General features: G+C 42.0%; 4 protein-coding genes and 1 long non-coding RNA gene across 7 annotated transcripts; 3 read left to right on the top strand and 2 right to left on the bottom strand.

The window, feature by feature from the left end:
* Window positions 1-477: 477 nt before the first annotated feature.
* Window positions 478-3,968, top strand: fndc10 (fibronectin type III domain containing 10). Of its 2 annotated transcripts, none has more exons than XM_017415720.3 (2): window positions 478-823; window positions 936-3,968. In XM_017415720.3, the coding sequence occupies exon 2, from the start codon at window positions 1,071-1,073 to the stop codon at window positions 1,953-1,955; it is 885 nt and encodes a 294-aa protein (XP_017271209.1). In that variant the 5' UTR covers window positions 478-823; window positions 936-1,070; the 3' UTR covers window positions 1,956-3,968. The 2 variants fall into 2 exon arrangements, with proteins under 2 accessions (XP_017271209.1, XP_017271208.1); XM_017415719.3 differs by having other exon boundaries at window positions 483-823; window positions 971-3,968.
* A 1,322-nt stretch (window positions 3,969-5,290) lies between these two features.
* On the top strand, window positions 5,291-10,808 carry ssu72 (SSU72 homolog, RNA polymerase II CTD phosphatase). The gene is made up of 5 exons (XM_017415652.3): window positions 5,291-5,602; window positions 6,371-6,514; window positions 8,025-8,164; window positions 8,342-8,460; window positions 9,443-10,808. Exons 1-5 carry the CDS (start codon window positions 5,523-5,525, stop codon window positions 9,542-9,544), a joined length of 585 nt encoding a protein of 194 aa, XP_017271141.1. The 5' UTR covers window positions 5,291-5,522; the 3' UTR covers window positions 9,545-10,808.
* Window positions 10,809-12,543: 1,735 nt separating this feature from the next.
* LOC112450508 (transmembrane protein 240) lies at window positions 12,544-16,918 on the top strand. 2 transcript variants are annotated; one of them, XM_037975344.1, is made up of 5 exons: window positions 12,544-12,698; window positions 12,851-12,943; window positions 14,427-14,593; window positions 14,691-14,748; window positions 16,283-16,918. In XM_037975344.1, the coding sequence occupies exons 1-4, from the start codon at window positions 12,583-12,585 to the stop codon at window positions 14,720-14,722; spliced, it is 408 nt and encodes a 135-aa protein (XP_037831272.1). In that variant the 5' UTR covers window positions 12,544-12,582; the 3' UTR covers window positions 14,723-14,748; window positions 16,283-16,918. The 2 variants fall into 2 exon arrangements, with proteins under 2 accessions (XP_037831272.1, XP_024861658.1); XM_025005890.2 differs by lacking the exon at window positions 14,691-14,748.
* Window positions 14,636-14,963, bottom strand: LOC112450495. The gene is made up of 2 exons (XR_003039140.1): window positions 14,888-14,963; window positions 14,636-14,678 (listed from the first exon to the last, which is right to left on the bottom strand). It is a non-coding gene; the product is annotated as an uncharacterized LOC112450495 (long non-coding RNA).
* Window positions 16,919-17,482: 564 nt separating the features above from the next.
* On the bottom strand, window positions 17,483-22,984 carry atad3 (ATPase family AAA domain containing 3). Its single transcript, XM_017415726.3, has 16 exons — window positions 22,700-22,984; window positions 22,257-22,333; window positions 21,129-21,230; window positions 20,982-21,041; window positions 20,835-20,904; window positions 20,580-20,745; window positions 20,357-20,426; window positions 20,061-20,216; window positions 19,926-19,982; window positions 19,717-19,842; window positions 19,506-19,630; window positions 19,351-19,402; window positions 19,203-19,273; window positions 18,931-19,098; window positions 18,663-18,771; window positions 17,483-18,150 (listed from the first exon to the last, which is right to left on the bottom strand). The coding sequence occupies exons 1-16, from the start codon at window positions 22,884-22,886 to the stop codon at window positions 17,743-17,745; spliced, it is 2,004 nt and encodes a 667-aa protein (XP_017271215.1). The 5' UTR covers window positions 22,887-22,984; the 3' UTR covers window positions 17,483-17,742.
* Window positions 22,985-23,485: the final 501 nt, after the last annotated feature.

Below are 23,485 nucleotides of genomic sequence, written 5' to 3'. Positions count from 1 at the left end.
GTGGAAAGAAGCAGTCCTGGTGACATTTTTAGTGTGGGTTAAAAGATCCTGATCCAAAATAACACCAAGGTTCTTTACATCAGAACTGGAGGCCAAACTAATGACACCCAGAGGGAGTGAGAGGCTGCAAAGATGCTGAGATGCTCAGGTCCTCTGTCTGTCTGTGCCAGAACTCTGCTGATAACTTTACCATTAACTATCGGAGTCAATCCTGTCTGTTAGCAAAATATCTCATGAACGACCAACACATTCTCACTCCCATCTCTGGAAGTTGGTTCCACAAGAGAGGAGCCTGATAAATGACATGTAAGTTATACATATGTTCTTTACAATTATAAGATGTCTTAAGAAAAATCCTAATAAGGTAAAATAGCTGCTCCAGCTCGAAGTTTGGTGGGAGGTTCAGGGTTAAATTAAATCAGTTTTCTAACTTTATTTATTTAATTTTAATCATCAGGAACATTTTCTTTTTTTTTTTTTACCAACAAGCTTCCAGTGATGTTAGAAAAACATCATTGCAGGTATTTGGTGTAGAAGAGTTTCCTCCTCCCTGCAGGCTGGTTGTTACTGACACACACCTGGAGCTCGGAGCTCTGAGGGGGAAGATGAACCGACTGCTGATGACTACAAATATTTTGCGCGCGCTCCCACGCGCCCACGCACTGTGCAGCGCGCGCGCGCGACGCTTTCTCTCTTCCACGTGCACTCTCGCAGCTGGCATCTAAGCCCTTTTTTTACGTCAAGGCAGACAGGAAGGAGAAGGAAGAAAGAGAGCCGAATCTGATGGCACGATAGCCTGGATCTCTCTCTCCTACAGACATACGTAAGGTTTTTATTTTTATTTTTATTTTTCAACGCCTGCTTTATTTATCTCATTCTGCACTATTTATTCATGCGCGTGGCTCTCTCTCTCTTTCTTTCTGCCTCTCGCTCAGGATGGCCGCATGATCAGGTGTTATTTCTGTTGCAGATGGATTTCACACGGGAAGAAGAGCCGATCTCATGGCAGACACCAGCCCGTCATCTGATCCACTGTGAGCGAGAATAATCCGACCAGAAGAGGACGTGAGATGACACACCAACACCGCCCATCGCTGCTGGCCCTGTCGGCTCTCCTGCTCTGCACATTAACAGGCAGCTCATCCTCATCCTCCTCATCCTCATCCTCCTCCTCATCAGCAGCAGCAGCGTCCTCGTCTGAGGTGAGAGGCAGGAATGGCAGTCAGGGTGAGCCATCAGCAAAGATTAAAGAGGTAACAGGCCACAGCCGAGGCAGTAACTCCTCTCTCATTGCTGAGGGGTCTGGACCGGGTCCAGATGAAGGGGTGTCACCAGTTTGTGCCTACAGGGTGATCGAGGGGGGCATTTCGGGCCAGCTGTGTTTCAGGCGCACACTCTTTGGGTACAAGTGTCTTAAGGAGGACTGCAGGACACGGGTGTCTTTGGGGACTCTTACGGTCAACGTCCTCGTCAATGGCAGCGTACTGTTACAGTGGACCCACGAGGGGGACTCCGTCCAGGTCGCGGACCCTGGCCCCAAGCCGAGCCGAGCCGAGCCGGTGCTCGGGGACCGGCGCCGCAGACGCGCGGGCTTCGAGCTGAGCTGCTGGTGGAACGGTAGCTACACCCAGTTCGAGTGCGCCAGCGTCCACCTCGGCTCGGGCTGCAGGGACTTCCTCCTGTCCGAGCTGCACGAGAACATCCCGTACCGGATCTGTCTGCGCCCCTTGGCCCGCGCCGAGCCGGAGCCGGGGCCCGCGGAGCCGCGGGACTGCGTGGAGTTCACGCTGCCGACGTCCGGGATGCAGGACATTGTGATCGCCATGACAACGGTGGGGGGAGCCATCTGCGTGATGCTGGTGATCATTTGTCTGCTGGTGGCCTACATCACGGAGAACATCATGAGTCCCGCCACGCAGCACACGTACTCCTACCGCGCGCACTCACGCCACTGACGCACTCAGAAACAGAAAGTCTACATGAACACGTATCACCTGTCTGAAGACAGCTGCAGACCGAGGTTTACATCCTCTCATCGTGACCATGGATGTGATTTTCATTTGGGGCTTTCAATGATCTAATTCAGTGGTTCCCAAAGTTGGGGTCGGGACCCCATTGTGGGTCATGAAACGTGAAGCGAGGGCCCTCCATAAAATCAATCACCATAATTAGATGCAACAATAATAATTAATAAAACTAGCACCATAGTTGTTAAGGCTGTGACTTTGTCACAATGTTCTTCTTTGATGACAGAATCTGAACGATTAAAGTGGGAATATTCGGGGTCAAAAGCCTCCATTACTCTTATTTTGTGGGTCAGAAGCTGATAAGTTTGGGGACCACTGATCAATATACAAAATTTGATGATTTTTAAAAAAGAGAACTGGGTGAAAAAGATTTCCTCTAATCCACACACAGACAAAATTATACATATAAGCTCAAACACACACACAGCTCCACTAATATTTGATTAAATCTTCATTAGTAACTCGCACCACAACTACAGGCTTCCTGTAGTCATTAGCTACCTTCAGGTGTAACTCTGGCTGGATATTTGACCAATCCTCTTGAGTTCGTTTAAATTGGTTGGTTTCCTGACACAAACTTGGCTTTTAAGTGTACTGCCCAAATGTTTCCAATCAGGTTGAAGTTGTAGCTTTGGGAAGTTCCAGAAGCTTAATGTTAGCCTGATTGATCCAATCAGAAACCAGTGATGTTTGTTTGACGTCATTGTCCTGCAGGAGCACCAAACTGTGTCCAAGTTTCAACCATCCAGCTGTCGATTTGATGTGAAGTTGAAGAACTCTGAGGTAGCTCTATTTATTCATTAATTTATCCACTTTGTGCACCAGGACCACAGCATGATGCTACCACCACCATGACTCCTCCAGATATATGTCTCGTCAGTAGATCAGGTTTTGTTTCGTCTGTCCAGAGAACATTTGTCTTGTCCACGTGGGCAGCTACAAATTTCCGTTGAGCTTGAAGGCATCAGTTTTGGAGCAGGGGCTTCTTTCTTTCTGTCTTCTCTGTGGACATGGACACTGGTGTTTCCAGTTCGAGGCCTGTTTAAGCCTCGGTGTTACCTTGGTTGTTCCTGAACGTCCTGACCAGTTTCAGAGTCATAGATGAGTCAATCTAATCAGTGCTGTCTAACAAATCCTTTTCATACTGGTAAAGAGAAACTACCAGCTGCAGTCGATCATGATCACTCACGAGGAGTTCATAGGCCTTGGCCTTGTCATGTTAAAGATATTGTTGAACCTTCAGAACCACTTTTAGGTGGATGTGTGTACATATTTGAGCCTGGATGCACATTTCTGACCTTGTGTGGATTAGAGAGAATCCACTATACATTCCAACTTGTGCACCCATTCACCGAATCCCTCCACCCTGAAAACAGAATGATTCAAATCAGCCAAAAGTTCAAGATTTAAATAGCATTCATTGTCAGCGATGAGTGGACGTGAATCTCTGATCGCACTGTACGATTTTTCAGTATGAAACTTTTTTTTTTTAAATGACTAAACTGAAGCACAATTTGCTGTGGCTCTGCAAACAAGCCTTGCTAACCTCTGGCAGAGCGCACCAAACCAAAACTATTTAAAAACTGTGTTTAGGTTAGTAGTTTACAGTGATATATTGTTGCTCAAGTTGTCTCTTTAAACAGCAATACAAACGTCCTCATTAAATGCCTTTGGGTACGTTAAAACAAAAGTATTTCTCTTAATGTTTTGTTGAGTAAAAGACGAATAAAACTACCGAATGCCATTTTTCTTTTCCAATCATCCAATGTCTGGTTTTTGCTTTTAGATCTGCATACAGTCGTTTATGTATTTGTATTTGTGAAGGGCAATACTAAATAGTGTACAATCTCCAAAATACTGTGCCAAGCATCTTGAGCTATATAGAATGCCTTTTGTTTTTGTCCTGCCGACTGCAAATAAATGAGGTCATTTTTAATATCTCACAGCTGTCCTTATTCTTCTCCTTGTGTGTGTGCCAGCAGCTTGTATTACATCCAGGTCAAGTTGGAAACAGAAATCTGTTAAAGAAAAGAGCTAAGAATATCTACAGCAGCTGGTGAGCAGTGGGGCGCAGTCAAGACAGAACAGCATGGGGCTCAGACCTGAAGAACGTGTTGGCGGTTCCTTTAAAATATTATTTCCACAATAACACTAAAGCTGATCTCAGAAGCCTCTGTGTGCATCCTCTTCTATAAGACGCTTCTTGCAAAATCCACAGTGAGAGAGCTAAAAGGAAAAATGATGTCAGGCTGCAGCTACAATCCCACTGAGGCAGAATCCAAAGGGGTTTGAAGTAAGCCCACCTGCAAGGCTCAGCTTTCCATGATTCATCAGGGACAAGGCCACCAAGTCAATAACAGGTGGGAGTAATATAAATATTCCCTAAGTGTCATTATTTTTTTTTTAGATCGTCTCACATTTTGAAACTAAACACCTATTGACAGATGCTATCATAATTAAACACGACGACAAAAAGACTAAAGCATAATATAAAAACTGTTCGGCATACTTGATGTGAATGAGTAAATACATTCAAATCTTACCTGCGTGCAGACACGCAGAAAAAAGTTTAAAACGGTCATGTTTTTTGTGTTATTTTTTAAACTTTTAGATAAACAAACCCTACATTCCACCTGGACAGAAACAATAAGACTGCATTGATGAAGTTCATGCACAGAGGTTGTCATTTTTTTTTTAAACAGATGAGTGGAGTCATGAGACATGATGTGCAGTTTGTAAGTCACTTTGTGAAAAAACAGTTTGTGTAAAGAGCTTATGGATATTTTACGAGAGGTGGATATGGAGAGAAATATCTAGAATTCACTGGTCAAGCTGCTGCCTCCGCAACCCAACTGAGGAATAAGAGGTAGACATTGGATTTTATGGAAGAAAAGAAAATTACTATACAAAAATAAAATTTATGATATACAATATCACTCCGCCAATTCTTTAGTCTCTGAGAGGGAAGAAGTGCTCATATATATATCCTTAATTTAGGTTCCCATGGCGATTAATTCTATAGTTACAGCCATAGTAGATAAGTGTGCTTTCAGTTATTATGGTCAGAAATGTCTTTTTGGCAGTTTTTATTATTATTATTATTATTATTATTATTATTATTATTATTATTATTAATGAACAGATACAGAAATATAATGGAAAAACAAACTACAGCACAGTCAGTACAAAGATGTAGACGACACAGTCAGAAGCCCCGCCCACCGATGACATCACTTTATAAAGCCGCATTCGCAGCCTTGGCTCCGCCATTTTAGCTTCCTGCTTCAAAAGAAGACCAGCTCACCGTCCCGTGTTTGTCCTCGAAACGCCACATCGTTAAATTATATCGTTTAACGTACTATTGAGGGGCTTATTTTCTTTTTTATTTGTTTATTTTTATCGTTCGCGTTTCTTACCAAAATTAAAAAGCAACAAACTGTCCAGTCGGCTCCTGACCGCCTTTCGTAACAGTTTAGTTTCGGCCGGAGAGTCGCGATGCCGAGCCACACGCTCCGCGTAGCGGTGGTGTGCTCGAGCAACCAGAACCGCAGTATGGAAGCGCACAATATCCTCAGGTAAAGACGACCCGCCGGGAAGATGGCGACAGCGAAAGAGACCGAGAAGCGAGCCAGATCTGTGCCGGTTTTTTTTTTCCTTCTCTGCCGGTCACAAGTCGCTGCTGAGGCGGTGACAGCCCGTCAGGCCTCGGCGCAGTTTAACAATGGACGCACACTTCTCCCGAGTGTCCCACCGGGGCTGCAGCTTACTCTAAACACTGTTTTTGACTGGGTTTCAGGGGGTTGGTTTCCTCAAACAATCGTCGACACATTGCCTGTACAGTATCAAGAATTGTATTTCTTTTTAAAGGCCTTAGTTTTTTTTTTCTCCTGACAAGTTAACAACAGCGCCCCCTAGGAGGAAATGTTCCGGAAGTTAAGACACTGCAGTTGTGCAACACCAACTGATAAACATGTCTTTTTGTGACACCACATCAGGTGGTGTTTATCCTGATTTATTAGGTCTTTAACTGCAATATGTTCACTTCTAAGTACCTGTTAGTTATTGGGCTTTTTTTTTCTTTTTAACTGCACTGAACGAGGAAACAGATGCTGCTTGGTGACTGACGGGCACCTTTTAATAAATTGTTTCAAAGTGTTTACAAAAAAAAATACCTGGATGGTTTATAGTGACAGTACAGAATAAAACGGGGTCACTGACACTTAAATGTCTACCTTTTTTTTTTTTTCATTTAAATCTAGCTTAGATGTAAGATGTGGAAAGATTTTACTGATGTGCTGTTTGTAAATGTTTTCTGTAACGGCCTTCTCTTTTTCTTTGTGCAGCAAACGTGGATTTGACGTGCGATCATTTGGGACGGGGACTCATGTGAAGCTACCCGGTCCTTCCCCGGATAAACCTAATGTGTATGACTTCAAAACAACTTATGAACAGATGTACAACGACTTGGTCCGCAAGGACAAGGAACTGTATCCCCATTCGCTCACCTTTTCCTCACACACATGCATACATTTGTTCAAAGCCACCGAAGGAAACACGGGCCTGTGTATTTATTGATGTTTGTTGGACCCTGGGTAGGTGGTCGCCTTCGGACAAAACGCACATGATGGGAGTGCAGTGGATGAATCACATGCAGGGGTTTTTAAATGTGTCGCTGACACAAGCTTGGTTATAAAATACGGGGAGGAAAATGTTTATTTCACAACAGTAACTTCAGTTTGTTGGAGACTAACATCTTCAAAGTGCCAGCTGTGAAATTTAACAGCATTCCTAAAACCATAGTTCATTTGTTTATATTTTGGAGGACCATGTTACCACTGTTCCTCAGTTTCTAGCCCTTTTTTTTTTTGTGGTAAGTTACGTTAGTGAACAGCTGCCGGCGCCTCGCTTTATGCACAGTGAAAACCTGGTCAGTAGGTCGGAGAGGTTATATGAAAATCATTACCAACAGGTAAGAAAAAGAAACTAGTGGTGTGTTCAAGGATGGTGTAACCCAGGGGTGTCAAACTGCTTTCCTCGGGGGCCATTCTCCTGCATGTTGTAGATGTGTTCTTGTTTTTAAAACACCTGGTTTAAATGGTTGACTTGTTGCCGTGCTCCTGGAGAACTTGATTTGGTGAGGAGGTAATTTAAACCATTTGAATCAGGTGTGTTGGAGCAGAAAAACCTAAAACCTCCAGGACATCGGCCCTCAAAGCCTGGAGCTTGACACCCCTGGGTTAGATCAAATTGTTTAAATAGTTACTATCACTGGGACCTAAAAATGTTTACAGAAACTCATGACTTTGCACTTCCATTTGGCTACATAAATATAGTTCCTGTCTGTAGCATCAAACAGGCATTGATATGAAATTATGACAAATTTCTCTAATATTTAGACTATTTAACATTTTAAGGAGCCGCTTTGAATTGTGTTTGTAAAAGTATTAGCTTGAAAGAAAGTTAAAGTACTTCCCCTTTGTTTCATCTTTTTCCCTACATGTTACTTTAGTGTGTAGGTGTAGTTTCTGCCAGCTATGAGGCTGAGGTCAGGCTTGTTTTTTTAGCTTGTAAATCACTGTGTTTCAAACAGAAGGTGTAAGTATTGCCACCTATAAAACCTGCAGACTAATACCCTGTAAGGTCACAGAGTAATGTTGGGTAATCTGTCACAGTAATTGTACCTCTGATGGTATCTTAAGTGGCTTATTGGTGATGTCAAAATTTAAACTTTCCTTAATGGTTAACCTGCCCTGTAGAGGTAGTTATTCAACAGGAAATCCAACCCTGTCCTTTCTATTCTGAGCACTGACTTGTTTGTTGATGTCACCACTAGAGGGTGCTGCAGGGTTCTTTATCAACCCCACTCATGGGGTCTGACAGTACAGTGGTCCTCAGACGAAGCCGTGCGTTTAACTCCTGCCTTTCTTTAGGTCTGCTGTGTTGTTTTGGTCTCTCTCTCTCTGGCTCGCTGCCGTTTTCCTTGACTCTACTCATCAGATACACACAGAATGGCATCCTGCACATGCTGGACCGTAACAAGCGCATCAAAACGAAGCCGGAGCGCTTTCAACTATGCAAGGACAAGTTTGACCTGGTCATCACCTGTGAAGAGAGAGTCTATGACCAAGTGTTGGAGGGTGAGGACTTTTACAGAAAAGGCCAAATTGCTAAAGATATTTTCTCCTATTCGTGACCCTCTCTAAACTTGCTGCTCTTACGTGACTTTTTTTTTTTTATTTTTTCTCTTTTCTTTATATTTACAAATAAACTTCTAATGTGCTCACTTGTCCCTTTTTGTTTCTCCCCCTTTCCAGATTTGAATTCAAGAGAGCAGGAAACTTTACAGCCTGTGCATGTTATCAATGTAGATATTCAGGACAACCACGAGGAAGCCACGTTAGGCGCCTTCCTCATCTGTGAGCTGTGTCAATGTGTAAGTGATTACTGGGAATCTAAGACTCTTCTCTTTCTGACACAAATCTGTACTCTAGATTATCTTTAAATGGTCACTCTCTATGGCACAGGTTCTCAAATTGGGGTATGTGTCCCGCTGGGGGTACCTGAAGGCGTTCCAGGGCCACTTGAAACTTTCAGTCTATTGAAAAAAAAAAACCCAGCATGCAGCATAAATACCCCCACAAAACAGTTGCATATTAAATCATTCAATAAAATAAGACTATAAGCTTAATTTTAAAATCTGTAAGCTACTGTAAGCTAAACAAATCTGGTTTTTCCATATGAAGGTGGTTTGACCCAACATGGCTCCCGTCAGTCATTGTCACATAAACATAAAAACAACTGCAGCAAACACAGATCGACAGGTGGAAGAAGAATAGAATTACTTTATTGTCATTGTACAAGAAAGCACAACAAAATAAAAAATGAATAGCAGCTTTTGAAGGCAGTGCAAAATATATAAATATAATAGAAACAACCAGGACAAAAAAGGTTTGTTTAGATTTTGGAACAGCTCTCAGGTAGGAGCAGTTTTTTTTTAGTCTGTTTCTTGGTTTTATTGCCCTGAAATGCCTCCCTGAGGATAGAAAAGATGTGTATGAATAAGTTTTGCTGAAAAAAAAAAAAAAAAAACACTATTTTAAGTTGAATATTTATTGTTTATTAGTTGGAAAATTTAATAAATCAGGCACTGATGGCACAGCAATTACTTTTTTTAAAATGTATTTTTATCTCAAGTCAAATACTTTGTGCTGGTTAGAAGGTACTCAGCTAGAAAAAAAAAAACATTTCACTGGGGGTACATCACTGAAAGAAAAGCCTGTAGTACCATGTTGCAGCCGTCATGTTACCAGTTGTCCAGGCGGAGCTGGGTTAGATCTTCAACACTGATTAGCGTCCCGTTTGTCCTTATACCTCCCTTTAAAAATGAAACCTTTGGTTGTTTTCTCCCCCTGCAGATCCAGCACACTGACGACATGGAAAACGAAATCGATGAGCTCCTACAAGAGTTCGAGGACAAGAGCAACAGGCCCTTTCTCCACACTGTTTGCTTCTACTGACCCACAGTAGAATATTTGCAATAAAGCCCCGTCGGGACCCGATGCGGACAAACGGGCTTTATATTCTAGTCACGAGCAGAGCTTTGGGGTCCGGACCTCAGAGAATGGTTGCTGCTGGAGGTAACGGCGATGAGCTGCTCCTCTTAAGAGGGCCGACACGCTGCTTTCATTCTGCCTTTATTCCTCCAGATCCAAGCTAAGGTCCTCTTTTATTCCCGCCAAGTGAAATCACTCAGCCATGTCTCCTCAGGGAGAGCCGTGACGCCCACATCCTTAGATTTATCACATCCAACAAGTCCCACTTCCTTTCGCTTCAGTACGGCATATTTGTTTTATTTTTCCTGATTTATCACTGTAATTTGTTCAGTATTAGAGAATTTTTTTTTTTTAATTCTAAGTTGGGACTGTATAAATGTGTTTACGTACAGGAGATATTAACTGATGTTTTTGTGCAACTATGTGTTGTAGATGAGTCAGGATTAAGTTAAACTGGGTGAGCTGAGAGAGAATAACCAAACCGAGAGGCGACATGATGCGCTGATTCTTATTTAAACTGCAATGGAGACTTTCAGGGCTTATGTTTTTTTTTTTTTTTTCTTTTGTAAATGGAAAGAATTAAGGCTCTGTAATTATTTTCAAACTGCAAGTTCAGTTCGGAGTGCCTGATTTTTCTGTATGTAAATATGAATCAACTAAAGAAAGACATCAGAAACTTTTCACGACTCTTTCTTTTTGTAGATTTGTTGAAGCTTTTTTTTTCCCCCATTTTTTCCTTAAAATGTGAATTTTTATACAAAATATTAGAAGAAAGATGCATTAGTGAAGCTAATAACAGAAGGCTTGAGTATTTTCATAACAGTTTTGGATGTTACGCCCCTCGTGGAGAAGACGGGACGATAAGACAAATATTTTCATTTACTGGGTCCTGAGATGAACTTCGCTGAACTGAAAACTTTTAGAGTTACTATATATATATATATATATATATATATATAGTGCCTGAATCAATGCATATAAGTAGTAGTTTTGCATGTGTGTTATCAAATTTTGGGTAATCCATTTTATAAAATTTAAATCCAGACTAATTCAGGTTTGATTGAGTGATGTTTTTTTTCTGTTACCTGATCTTAACCCTTATTTAAGAGCAGTGTTTCGCTCTTGTTCCTTTTTGGTTCACGTCTTAATTTAATGTGCTCCAAGAATAACTGCTGTATTGTTTCATTTAGTTTGCCCTTAATTGTAAATAAAGAAATATAGACCATGAGCAGAGCACTCTCCTCCGGTTCGTTCCGGGTTAAAAGAAGTCATCGTCCTCCAGGTTTGGGTTTACAGAGATGGTGTAAAAGATCATCCAGAGCTGAGCTCTCTAAACAGGTTCGATTAAGACAGCTTTAGATTAATTTTTCCATCAAACGTTTTCAGTGAACACGGTGGTATCAACCTTTTGTTAAGTTGTGTTAAAAAGTTGCAAATAAAGTTGACTTTCACAAGCAGGTCCTTTTTGTACTGGAAACTGATTCATGAACATAATTTTACGTCTCCCTTTGGGAACAATAGATGTTTACATTTCAATCTGGGTGCTGTAAGGAGTGTCTGATCAGTGAAGGGACCTTATTAGGCCAGAAACCTTTTAAACAGACATTTACTTTGAATTGTACAGATAAACCTTATTAAAGCAGTTCCATCTATTACAATAAATACATTAAAAGGTATGTTGATTTATGCCTCTGTAATCCCAAATTTACCTGAACTGCATCTTGAAAACCTTAATTTCTGAACAACAAGCTGATAAGGAAAACCAGTAAAAAGTAGGTATTTGATGAAAAATTTTCCAGGTGAGATTGTTACCTGGTTTAGATCAGATATCTCACTCATCCGGTTCCAACCAAAGCTAAAATTAAACTAATTTCAAGATGATTAATGATATTTCTCTGTGTGAGTTTCAGAGATTTATTATCGATAGTAACAACTACTTTACAGCTTTGACATTAAAACTTTAGAACATGTATTTTTAAAGTTGTACACACAGTAGCATGTTTTTGTCTACTTTCCAAAAGAGTTCAGAAAGAGACAGTCAGGAGGCAACACTAGATTACAGTAATATTAAACTTGAATTGGAATAAGATAAAATTATACAACTCCCTGATCATTTTGACCAAACAATTTATTCATAAATATATATACATGAACATCAAACCACTATTTCAAATCTTCTTCGATGAGATAAATAAATTTAGGAAATCTGTGAAGTTTTTCCAAACACAAGTTCTGGTTGCCTTCAATGGTTTAAATAAGCGAAAGCCTGATTGTATTCTAATCAACAGTTTTCTGTTTTTATTTATGCTTCTTGTATGTTTTTCGTCGTTTAATAGAATTGTCTAAGGTTGCTGCTCTATTTGTATTGTATTTGAAAACATTATATAAAAGTTGAGATTTGCAATATGTACAAGGCATTTTTTGTAACATATGTTTTAAAAAAAACAACTTTAAAAAAGTTACGTTGTTGCGGGTTTTAAATGGTTTAAAGTGTGAAGTCAAATGGAAAAACGTGTTTGTTAGTATAAGTTTTGTATATGTCTTGTGTTTTTGGGAAAAAAAAAAAGATATTTCTCAAAATTTTATGTTTTCAGCAACAAAACCTGTCATGGTAAAACATCCGCCCTCAATAAACTGGAACTTCCGCTTTCGCACCTTCAAAATAAAGGCCGCCCGATATCAAAAATAGAATGGTTTTATTAAAAAAACAAATAAATATTTAAAAAAAACCTGCTTGTCCCTTCATTTACATTATGTAGAACAAGAAATAAAAAACTGACACATGTTAAAAACAAAACAGTATATATATTTTTGAGTTAAAGCGCCATTTTAGCATCATAGTTTCGTGCTGTTGTACGGGATAAATCCTATTTAAACACTTCAAAACTACAATAACGTATCTCAGAGTGCTTCTGAAACTAAAAAACAACAAATGCAAAAGAATTTGGATCGATTCACGGTCGTTAAAGTTGAACGACAACACGCTAACTCTAACGGTCACCATGGCAACGCGGGAGAAAGCCGACTCTAAAGTGGGAGCAAAGTTAGCGACTCTTCGCGACGGTAACAGTTCGGGTCCGGACGGGCAGAACCGATGCGACGATACCGACAATAGACGGTGAAGTCCTTTCCTCTAAAATCCGGTTATAATTTAGGCCTAATTATGAACGAGTAATGTTAAATAAAACCCTGACAACGAGAGCTTTACTGAGGAGCACATCAGTGAGTTACGGGTTTGTTTTTGTTTGTTTGTTTGTTTGTTTGTTTCAGACGGGGCATGGACGCGCTTTTAAACTGCTTGAAGAATCTGATTCTTCCACTGCTGAAGGGAGAGGACCACATCTGCCGGTGCCACTGTGCAAGGTGAAACACTGTAGTTTGAGTTTTATCTAAGCCTTTTTTACAGGAACAGAACTGGAGTTAAATGTAAAAATAATGCTGTCCTGTACTGAGGACTTCTATCAGGATGATTTAGGTTTAAAACAGCTAATTACTTAACACAAAGCAGCAAATAACTTTAAAATAAAACATTAAAATAAGGCCACAAACGGATGCTTTGTAACATTAAACATTCAGTTCACACATTAAGGCAATTACAATCTGTTTATCTGTAATCTCTCATTTGTATTTAGTTTATTACCATTAAAATCTTACTGGAGTTTAATTTCACATCCTTGCTAACTGTGTCTTATTTTGATTCTTGTATTTTATTGCCTTTTTAATATCCTGGCCTGGGGACTACAGAAGAAAAATAATCTTTTGGCTAATTCAGGCTTTTTTTAATCCATGAATTGCTGTGTGTTTTATTAAATTGCACTGTCCCCTTTCAAATAAATAAATCCTATCGAATCAAAATTGTAGCTGTTCAGCGTTACAGCACTGTTAGGTTAACTTTGTGTGTTTTCTTTAAAGTGGTTCTGATCGACAGTTCTTCGGGTTTTCTGAAGGGTTTTCAAAGTTTAACGTTGGACTTTGGCTGCTTTTTCTCTCATTTTCAGGTTGGGACCCGACCATTTTCAGGAGAATATTTTGATTTTGTTAGTTAAACCATTTAAATCCTATCTTAGATTCGACACAATTTGGTCCCAATATTTGTAGTTGAAGCTGATGATCGGCTGAAGGATGGATCCCTCAGGTCCCATCTCAGGATTTATTTTTATTTTCTTAAAGATGTGATTTTCAGACACTGTTCATCTGTTGTAGTTAGTTTTTTTAGACCTTCTTCGTCTTCTTTTGTCCTCCATTTTGTCCACTTTCCTCAGTTTTGTTTCCTTTATTAAGCTCAAGTCATGATCAGGTTCAAGAACTGGACTAAAAATAAGCAAAAAAAAAAAAAAAAAAGCAGCCAAAGTCCAAATTTAAAACGTTGAAAGACCTTCAGAAAGCCTGGAAACTGTTGGTCAAGACCATTTTTAAAGACATTTATGATGGTTTAGGAATTTTACACAGTTCTGTACTTTCTGTTGTACAAACTCCTCATACTGAAATGCCTTTATTTTGAAATGCATTTCTGTATCAGTACATGTTGGCTCCAGTAATGCAAATATTTGTACAACTGAGCAGAATTTAGTAGCATTTTACCCACCATGGATGCAAAAGTTAAATTATCAAAACATAATTTTAGAAAAATGTATATATTTTAGAGCATTTTCTTTCATCTATTAAAGATTCAAAGTCAGAGTGTAATTTGGACACTGTTTACATTGATTTTCATGTTGTTTTCTTATTCTTTTAACTAAAAACTGACATATTATTATTCTAATCAGAAATATGTCATATTTCCCAATCACCTCTTCACTGAGACTTTGTGCTTTTTCCTTAACTTACAGTTTTCTGTTCATTGCAGAGAGCAAGCCTATCATGTTGTTCCGTATCACGAAGCTCTCGAGGTTTACTCCCCGCGACACTTCATGCTTCCTGAGGACTCGATGCCTGTAATGGTTGGACTGGTTGTCGGCGTCTTCATCTTCTGGTTCTTACTGTGGCTCGTTGCGATTTTGCGCTCTTTTAAAGGTAAGTAGCCGGCAAAGATTGCGTTTTGGTTTCTGCGCTGAAAGGCGTAGTAAAGATGTTTTTTTTTTCTGGTGCTGATCGTAACCTGTGAGAAAAGACAAGATGGAGGAAAGAGAGGGGGAGCTTTGAGGCTGGAGTTCAAGGTGGCTTTTCATGTAAGGCATGACTCAATACAAAGATTACTCGCTGGGTGCTGACAGACATTTTTAACCTCTCTCTGTCCAAAGCTATGGTGCCTGCCTTCTTTAAGATGTCCACTATTGTCCCAGTCCTCAAACATCCGGTGGCTCTCACCTTAGTTATTATTAAACGCCTGGAACGACAGGTGACATCTCTGTAGACCAGGGGTGGGCAATCCTGGTCCTCGAGGGCCACTATCCTGCATGTTTTCCTTGTTTCCCTGCTCCAACACACCTGATTCAGAGGTTAAATCACCTCTTCATGTTCTGCAGAAGCCTGTTAATCAGCCATTGATTCGAATCAGGTGTGTTGGAGCAGAGAAACAAGTAAATCATGCAGGATGGTGGCCCTCTATGACCAGGGTTACCCACCCCTGCTGTAGTGTCTCAGCTGTATGCTTACAGGAAGAACGGATTTGTGTCTGATGCAGTGTCAGCGGTCATCCTCGCTGCTTCCACTCACCTGGAGGCCCGGGTCTCATCTCAGTCGGCTCCTTTTAGATTTCAGTTCTGTTTAACACCATCGCCCCATCATTAAACTGCTTCTGCTGGGACTGAAACCGGGGTTTGGACTTCTTGACAGGCAGACCACAGTCTGCGAGTATTCACAGTGTTTCGTCCTTCACCTTTTTGACACAAAGCATGTGTCCTCAGTGCTGCTGCATCCTGACATCTCCAGCACTGCCTGATGCAGAAGCTGCTCTGAGGCTGACAACAAGGAGCTGCAGAGAGTTGATTAGATCAGCTCAAAACCTGACCAGCAGCAGCCCCCCTTCACTAATAACAATAAAGCTTCTGCAGAAGCAGAGCAAAGAACATTATGGACCCCACTTGACCAGCTCATGAACTTTAACCCCCCTCAGGCAGAAGGCTTTGAGGCTGTGAGACTCATGAACTCAGTCCCCACTTTAGTCTTTATTTTAGGCTGGTTTGAAGAATTTCTTTCTCCAATGTCTAAAATATGGTGAATGACAATAAATCTGTTCTGAGGTTAGAAGAGGAAGGTGTTAGAACAATGAAATCAGGCTCTTTTATGCTGTAGCGTGGGTTAATCTGGGGTGGAAATGTTTTGATTTCCTTTTTTTTACTTAACCATTCACACTACAACAAAGCTTTTGAGACAGCTTTTATTGTAGATTTGATGATACCAAAATTATTTAGTCAAGTAAGTGAAGGCTGTAAAGAATCGTCTAAATAGGATTTTCACGTCTTTGTAATAAAGGAAAACTTTTAAAACCTGTTTTTTTCTCAGCTAGCATGACTGAGGACAAAATGAACTAAATCTATTCCAAGACAAGTCATAAAAGAACTAAAGATTTAGACGCTTAGAAGAGTCTAAAACCTTTCAGTATGATCCGTGCTGATGGTTTTTCACCACGCGTTGAAGCTCGGCTGCATACTGTTTTCCCATTAATTTGTATTTTTGTTGTTCAACAAAAGGAACATGTGCGCGAGTACAAGAACAGAAATGTAAAAGCCTAATCCCCACGCTCACGTCTTTGTTTCGTAGATGACGGCTCTCTGTCGCAGACTCTCAGATTCAATAACACAGAGGACTTCCTCAGGCCGCTACACCCTCCAGACACCGAAGACACAACCGAGGCAGATGTGCCTTCTGATGACCTTATTTGAAAAATGTGGAAGAAATTAATAAACTCCTGTTTGTCTAATAACCAATACATTGCATTTCTGAATGACACTGAGAAGAAAAGAATCGTAAGAGAAAGCCTAAATGAGAATTAAACGAGCAATAAGATGGTAAATGTTCATTTTGATCACCTCTCTGCAGGCAGGGACGTGTGGATTGTTTTGTTTTATTCATGATGTCAAAGGTTTGTATTTATAGAGGATGAACAAAGACTAAATCTTTAGGGAGATGAGACAAGATGCCCTGAAATACACCATTACTGTGTTTCACTTTATCACAGCTGCAATAAATAACTAAAATAAAGCAACTTAAAGAAGCTGAAGCACTTTATGTATTAGTTTAAGCTCTGCTGCTGGTATCCACACTGCAGGCGGTCCTGGTTCAGACTCAGGGGATTTTATTTTTCTATTAAACACTGGTCACACTTCATGGCTTCAGCACTTGTTTGAACTGTATTGTTCTTTTTTGTACTCGATTGTTTCATTTATATATTTTTTTCAAATAGCAGGACTGAGAATAAAGTTTTCTTGAATCCTGAACACGTCTCCTCCCCGTCTGTTTGAGTGAAGCAGATTTTAGAAGCAGCCAAACTTTTCTAAAACCTGCACTCATCTGTGATGGTAACGTCCAAAATGGGACCTTTTGTGTCTCTTACCTTCAGTATTTATATTATTCTGTTACGCCTCACAAGTAATTAATTCAAAACAAAACAAGCAGGGTGGAACAAAGGTTAGAAAAAAGCTCTCAAACCCATGTGGCTCATGACAAACATCCTCTCACCTCCTGCTTTTTATTAAAACCTCCCTCCTTAACTGGACTGGAGTCAAACACTGAAACCCCAGGAGGACGTCTCAGTTTCTTCTGGGGTTAAACTCTTCTCTGAACGCGGCTGTGAGCTCATATGATGCGACGCGTTAACCTGAAACTTTAACACAAAAATCCCTAAAAGTAAATCTGGACTCTCCTCCTTCAGTCCGCCAGCATTAGTCTCACCCCTGCCCCTCATCTGACGCGTTTTATGAACCTCCGAGTGTTGCTAATTTACAGCCATGCCACAAAACGATCATTCAAATTTTGCTTGTTACCAAAATGTTTTTAATCATCTCAGCAGAGAAACTCGACTTTGAACAATTAAAGTAATTAATTACAGACACATTATCATTTCTAAGTTCAGTACACTTTTACCATGTATACGTTATATATATATTAAAAGGAACGGTTCAGGCATCGATTGTGTTATGAAAAGGAAATCATTTCTCTCCCTCTCTCCCAAACTAGTTAGCTCAGAGGGAGGGACACTAATCTTTCTAATCCGCTGAAACTCAGACTGGAGTTCCATCCTTTGGAGGACAGGAACCAGTCTGTGTCTCACTGTCAGGTTGTCTTAAACGTCCCCCTGTCGTCTTCATTTCACAGTCCTGTCCAGCTGCACGGCTGCCGTCTCCCGATTGGTCGCTGTAAGCAGGAGGTAGCATGCTTTCGCTTTGCTGCTCGGCATCGATTTGAAGGACCGGAGCGATGGCCTCCAGAGCCTGAGGCGCCTCCTCCAGCGGGAGATTAAAACCCATCTTTCCGCCGCTGCCTGGCGAAGGAGGAGGAGTGAGGCTCTTCGCCTCCTCCTCGCCCCGCAGCCAGTCCATCTTCTGGAGGTGCTGCTTGACGGCGTCGTCGACCCGCGCATCGATCATGGCTTCCGTCAGGACGCCGTCCTCAGAGGAGTACGCTGCAGCCTGGAGGGAAAACGTCACAGATTCAGGACTAAAATCAACACGATAAATTAAAAGGGTTGTAGAAAAAACAGTAAATCTGTGCAGCCAAAACATATCTTAGTGAATAAAGAAAAAATCTAATGGCTTTCTTTAACGATGTCATATATTTGGGAAAGAAAAACAGGATCTCTTCCATTATTTTACTAGAACTGACCAAGATGGCCGCCACAGCTTAACGTTAAACACAGAAATGACTCAAACTTAGTCATTTTTACAGCTTTTGAGCTCAGGTTTGGTGTGGTAGTAGCTGAGAGGCACCTCCAATGCATAATCTGAAAACTAACAGATCTGATAAAACTGGCAGGCGATATGCATTTCTTCAAGGAGTGCCAGTTTCATGTAAGTGACGGATTTACATACAACCAAACAAGAATAAATATATACATATATTTATATTCTGGAAGTGTATTTCTTCTCCGTTATGTGTTGAGTGGTTCTTGTTTCCAGATCAGAAATAACCTTAGAGAACGTACCTGCCAGGCCACACCCAGCTTGGAGATCTCCCTTCCTGACATTCCCTCTGTCCTCTTGGCGATCTCTGAGCACTTCTTACCATAATCGAACTGCGCAAGCTTCATCCTCCTTCACAGAGACACACGAGAGGTGGAGAAATCAGCTTCGAGTTCACCGACACAACGGGAAAAATGAGCACTTTTAAAACTTTCTGTTGGTGCAAATCGGAAGGTAAGATTTCCCGTTATCGCCGTGTTCGGGTTTGGGGCTCGTTGCAGCGGTACTTACTGTCTCCCTCCGGTGGCTGGCTCCAGCACGTATTTGTCAAAGTACAATCGCACCAATCGCTCCCTCTCCTCAAGACCCGGCAGTTTAAAGTTCACTATCTCGTCTATACGGTCGTTTATGGCCCAGTCGAACTGCTCGGGCTGGTTACTGGCCAACACTAACATAAACCTGCAGGGGAGAGGAAAAAAAAGCACGCAGTTACAACAGCACAGACGTAAATATATGAAACAGTTTTACAGAAAACAGACAAAGTTCTGTGAATAAATCCTCACTTGTTGCTTTGTTCTCCTGTGCGGTACAAGAATGCATTCAAAGTGGCTCTGAGGTCTTCGCTGATTTTCTCCTACAAACAAACAAAATGTTTATTTCCTTCACATCGAGACGTCTAAATGTGATTGAGGGGAAGGATCTCGGGCTTACCGTGGCTCTCTTGCGAAGGAATGCGTCGGCTTCATCGACAAACAGCAGCAGTCTGTAAAAAGATTCAGACGTGATGCGCTGACAGAAAACTTCACAAACCGTCCCTGTTTAACGGAGGCTGACGGCACAGAATCCGAGCGTTTTCAGTCGCATACCCGCGTCTGCTCGTGTTGGCCCAGTCGAAAACTTTGTGCATGGCAGTGACGCCGTCGCGGCCCATCGGTGCCACATCTCCGCCAGTCATGATGGCGTAGTCCATCCCAGAGTGCATCGCCAGCTTCTGCTCGACACAAATTGCCCGCCGTTAGACAAAGCCCTGGTTTCGCCTCACCTCACGGTTTCGGAGTTTTCAGCCCTCAGGCGTACCTTGGCGAACAGCGTTTTGCCCGTTCCCGGAGGGCCGTACATGAGGATGTTCCTGTACAGGCCGTGGTTCTGCCTCGTGTTCCTCGTCGCTATGGCGATGTCGCGCACCCGCTCCTCCAAGGAGGGCTAACAGAGGGGAAAATTAAACGGCGTCAGCAAGAGTTTAAAATGTGCAGTTCTCTCGTCATGAACGCCTAATGTCCACTCACGCTGAGAACGACTCCCTCGAGGGCATCCTGAGGTTTGCTCTTCAGCCTCCTGGTCGTCTGCGGAGAGTAACTAAGCTGAATTTGGCAAATTGTGATCAGAAAGTCAACAAATAAAACCCAGGCTACGTTAGCTACCTTAACTGGATGCTTGATCGCCTCTCCCACGGTGAATCTGGACGTTTCTCTCACTAGAGACGGTTTTCCAAGCCGGGCCTCAATGTAACGTCCTGCCACCGCCGTGGCGTTTCGAGCCGAGTACACGCCTACAGCTAAAAGGGTCAGACCTGCCACCTAGGGGCAAAAAGGGAGCATTACAACAGGGTGTTGATGAGGGAGTCCTGAATGCCTCGTGACTTTCGCGCAGTTCTCAACTTCCTCGCATGAGTCGTGCAGCTCTGTCGCTGAAGTTTTGAACAAAAATATGATCTCACCGTGGCAGTAACTTTGTCCCAGTCCGACACAAAAGTCCTGAATCCCTCTCCGAACACAGCACCTGCAGTCCTGAAAGCGAACACATCCTGTCAAACACGCCTGTAAGAGCCGATGAGGTGAAACGGACACCAACCGTTCTGCGTCACGTAGACAGACTGCCTTTAAAACACCAAGACACGGGAACGTTTACCGCCATCATAGAGACAAGAAGGTGAAACTTACTTGATGGATTCCAGGACGGTCTGTCTGTGTTCTGCTGCCTTCAGGCGGATTTGCTCCCGAATTATATCGGCATTCTCCCTCTCCACGCGGGCTCGAGCTTTCGCCTCGGCCTCGATGCGCATGAGCTCGTTCTTGTGCCTCAGCTCCATCTCGTGCTCTATCGTAGCTGCAGAAACCACAACAAAGCGTAAGACTCGGGCTCTGGGAGCACGAGGAAGACCCTGCGACGACTGCGGCTCCCGTGAGGTGCGGCACCTTTCCTCATGGCCTCCTGCTTCTGCACAGACTCCTCCTGCTTGCGAAGGTTCTCCTCATTCAGAATTTGCTGCAGGAAGGAGACGAAAATGAGCACGTTTTGGTTTTGCTTCTCGCCACGGGAGGATTTCAGACCGTTGACCTCACCTGCTGTCTAAGTTGGTCCTCGTATCGCTGCCTGGCCAGCTTATCCTGGTACTGAGCTCTCTGCGGAAACACAAAACAGTAGCACTTAGCCTCCTCCACAGCAGGCAAACGCGAGCGCAACACAAAACGAACTCTTCTCCATCTCACCGCTTGGTTCTGCTTGGTCTCCTCTTGGAGCGTTTTCCTCCTCTCGTCTGCCTGGATGCGGATCTGGTCACCTTTGAGCTGCTCGACTGCTGCTTCGTACTCCTGTTAGGGTTCAAGCTAAAAGTCAAGAGCATTGACGACTACAGAACTGGTGGCGAAATAGTTGCAGCTCCGTTGTTTCAAGCGATTCGGTTACTATCGTGAAACAGTCTGATCCGAGCCGAGATTCTTCCGTGTTCCAAAATATCAACCACACCAGATTTTGAGTGTGTATATAATACAACTTTAATTTAAATATCAGGGTTATTTGGTCCCGTTCCAAAGATTGTTTCAAGTGTCACCGTTTAAGAAACAGTCACACTGGATCAGCCATAATATTATGACCACCCGACCGGTTCTGAGGACTCTTTCTTCGCCACCGACCTGCCAGAGCACGAACTAAAAACACATCTGGGTTTTTTGTTTTGATAAAAACAGCTTAAAGACGATCAGACACCATCAGACTGATATCTGTGGAAAACAAGATGAACTGTTAGTCACCTCTCACTGCCTACAACGTTAGGTCTTTAAGAATGAAAAGATTGTCATTTCTTTTTATTATCTCTTTGAAAATAGCTTTTTATATGTTTACTGAGTGTAATATGTCTGGACTTTGCCAGTAAATAACAGCTCTCCAAATTATTTAAGTTTAACATCAAGATGCAGACAAACACACACAGAGAACGTGATAATTAGGAAGAGGAAGTTTAATTTTTCTGCTCAGTTTTTGTTTTTCTTTACCAACATATTCTCATTAGCTATTTTACAGCTCATTTATTAAAAGGTAATCATGATCTAGTGTTTGATATGTCATTAAGGAAATCAGGCTCCTGTTGGTACGTCACACACCAGATCTTTTATAATCGGGCAGAAAGCTGTTCTGTTCCTGCATGACAACATCCTAATTCCAGGCATTAAATATATCATCAAGGTGAAAAACTACATTAATAATAACTTTTCACCAAGCTGACAGTGCTGCCATAGCCTCTGTGTTGTCTTTACTTTAATAGATGTGCATCATTTCTGTCCACATGGTAATAAACACTGGATTTTATTTAGGTCATTTTGATTAAATGTGTTTATTTGTACCTTTATTTTACTCTGGTACTCCAAATGAGAGGTTTGCTCCTGCATCCTTGCCAGCTCCAGAGCGTCTTTGGCATGTCCTGAACATGAAGACATGAGACACAATGTTAAACCTGTTTAAAGAAAATGACCTTGGGTGGGATTTCTCTGCAGCAGGGCACACTACAAGGTTGTGTGACCTTTGAACCCTTTATAGGATAATTGAAGATGGTGCTATTTTCTGTCTACAGCTACACATTATTTTAAAATAATCCGTATGATGCTTTCTGCTGGCCAGGACCGTAGAGATGTTATAGTAAATGTCTAAATGACCACATGATTACAGCTTGTTGCATCACTGAGGGGTCGGTCCAGGCGAGCATCTTCATCATCTAACTGCTTTAAAGTCGGAGTGTTTCAAATGGAAGACGCCCTCTCGGCCCACCCTGAATCCCCTGAACACTTACGGGACTTGTCGAGCTCCTTGGCCGCCTGTGCAGCCCGCTCCAGACCGGTGGGATCGAAGTTGCTCCATTTGTCCTTGGGTTTATCTCCTCCGGAGCCCCCGGCCGGCGGCGGGGGAGGCGGAGGCTGCGCCGGCAAACCGGGAGGCGGCTCGGGCTGCCCTCTGTTTAAACCGAACAGCCACGACATTTTGTCCGAAATAAATTACAGCACGGTTCGGCCGGTTCTGTGTGAAGCGTGGAGGTTAGCGGCGTGACACGCGCGTCTATCTGCGCATGTGTATCGGGCTCAGCCAAACAACGGCAAAGGTGATTGGCTCGTTGTGCTGCTTCCTTTCGTGATTGGATGTTCGCTCGGGGTTTCTGTAGAGATCACTTCCTGAGTCCCGCCATCAGCGTACGGTGGCTGAAGAGGGTCAAAATGACTTCTTCTTGTTGCGTCAGACTGAAAAACCTGAAAAACGCAGTAATAGAGACCAAAAACATTTCCATGTTTAATTCCAGTAAGAACAACATCATTAAATAACTTCATTAGCTGTTGCTGTGACAAAAAACAGTTCCCAATTATAAAAATAATGATCACAGTTAATTTTCAAAAATTATTTCAATATTTTGACCTAGTTTCAACATTTAGGAAATAAGTGGAAAAGTGAAGTACATAAAACTGGATTCAAACATGATTAAGTGATTTTAGATAACTGTATAAAATGGTTGAGCTTTGAAAACATATTCCAGGATTGATTAACTACACATCTCTAAAATTAGCTCATCTTTACAGCTTTTCTGAAA

Source organism: Kryptolebias marmoratus, linkage group LG4 (assembly GCF_001649575.2).
Source record: "Kryptolebias marmoratus isolate JLee-2015 linkage group LG4, ASM164957v2, whole genome shotgun sequence".
NCBI classification, from domain to species: domain Eukaryota; kingdom Metazoa; phylum Chordata; class Actinopteri; order Cyprinodontiformes; family Rivulidae; genus Kryptolebias; species Kryptolebias marmoratus.
The sequence above is the reverse complement of the archived record's forward strand: the minus strand, read 5'-3'. Positions and strand labels throughout refer to the sequence as shown.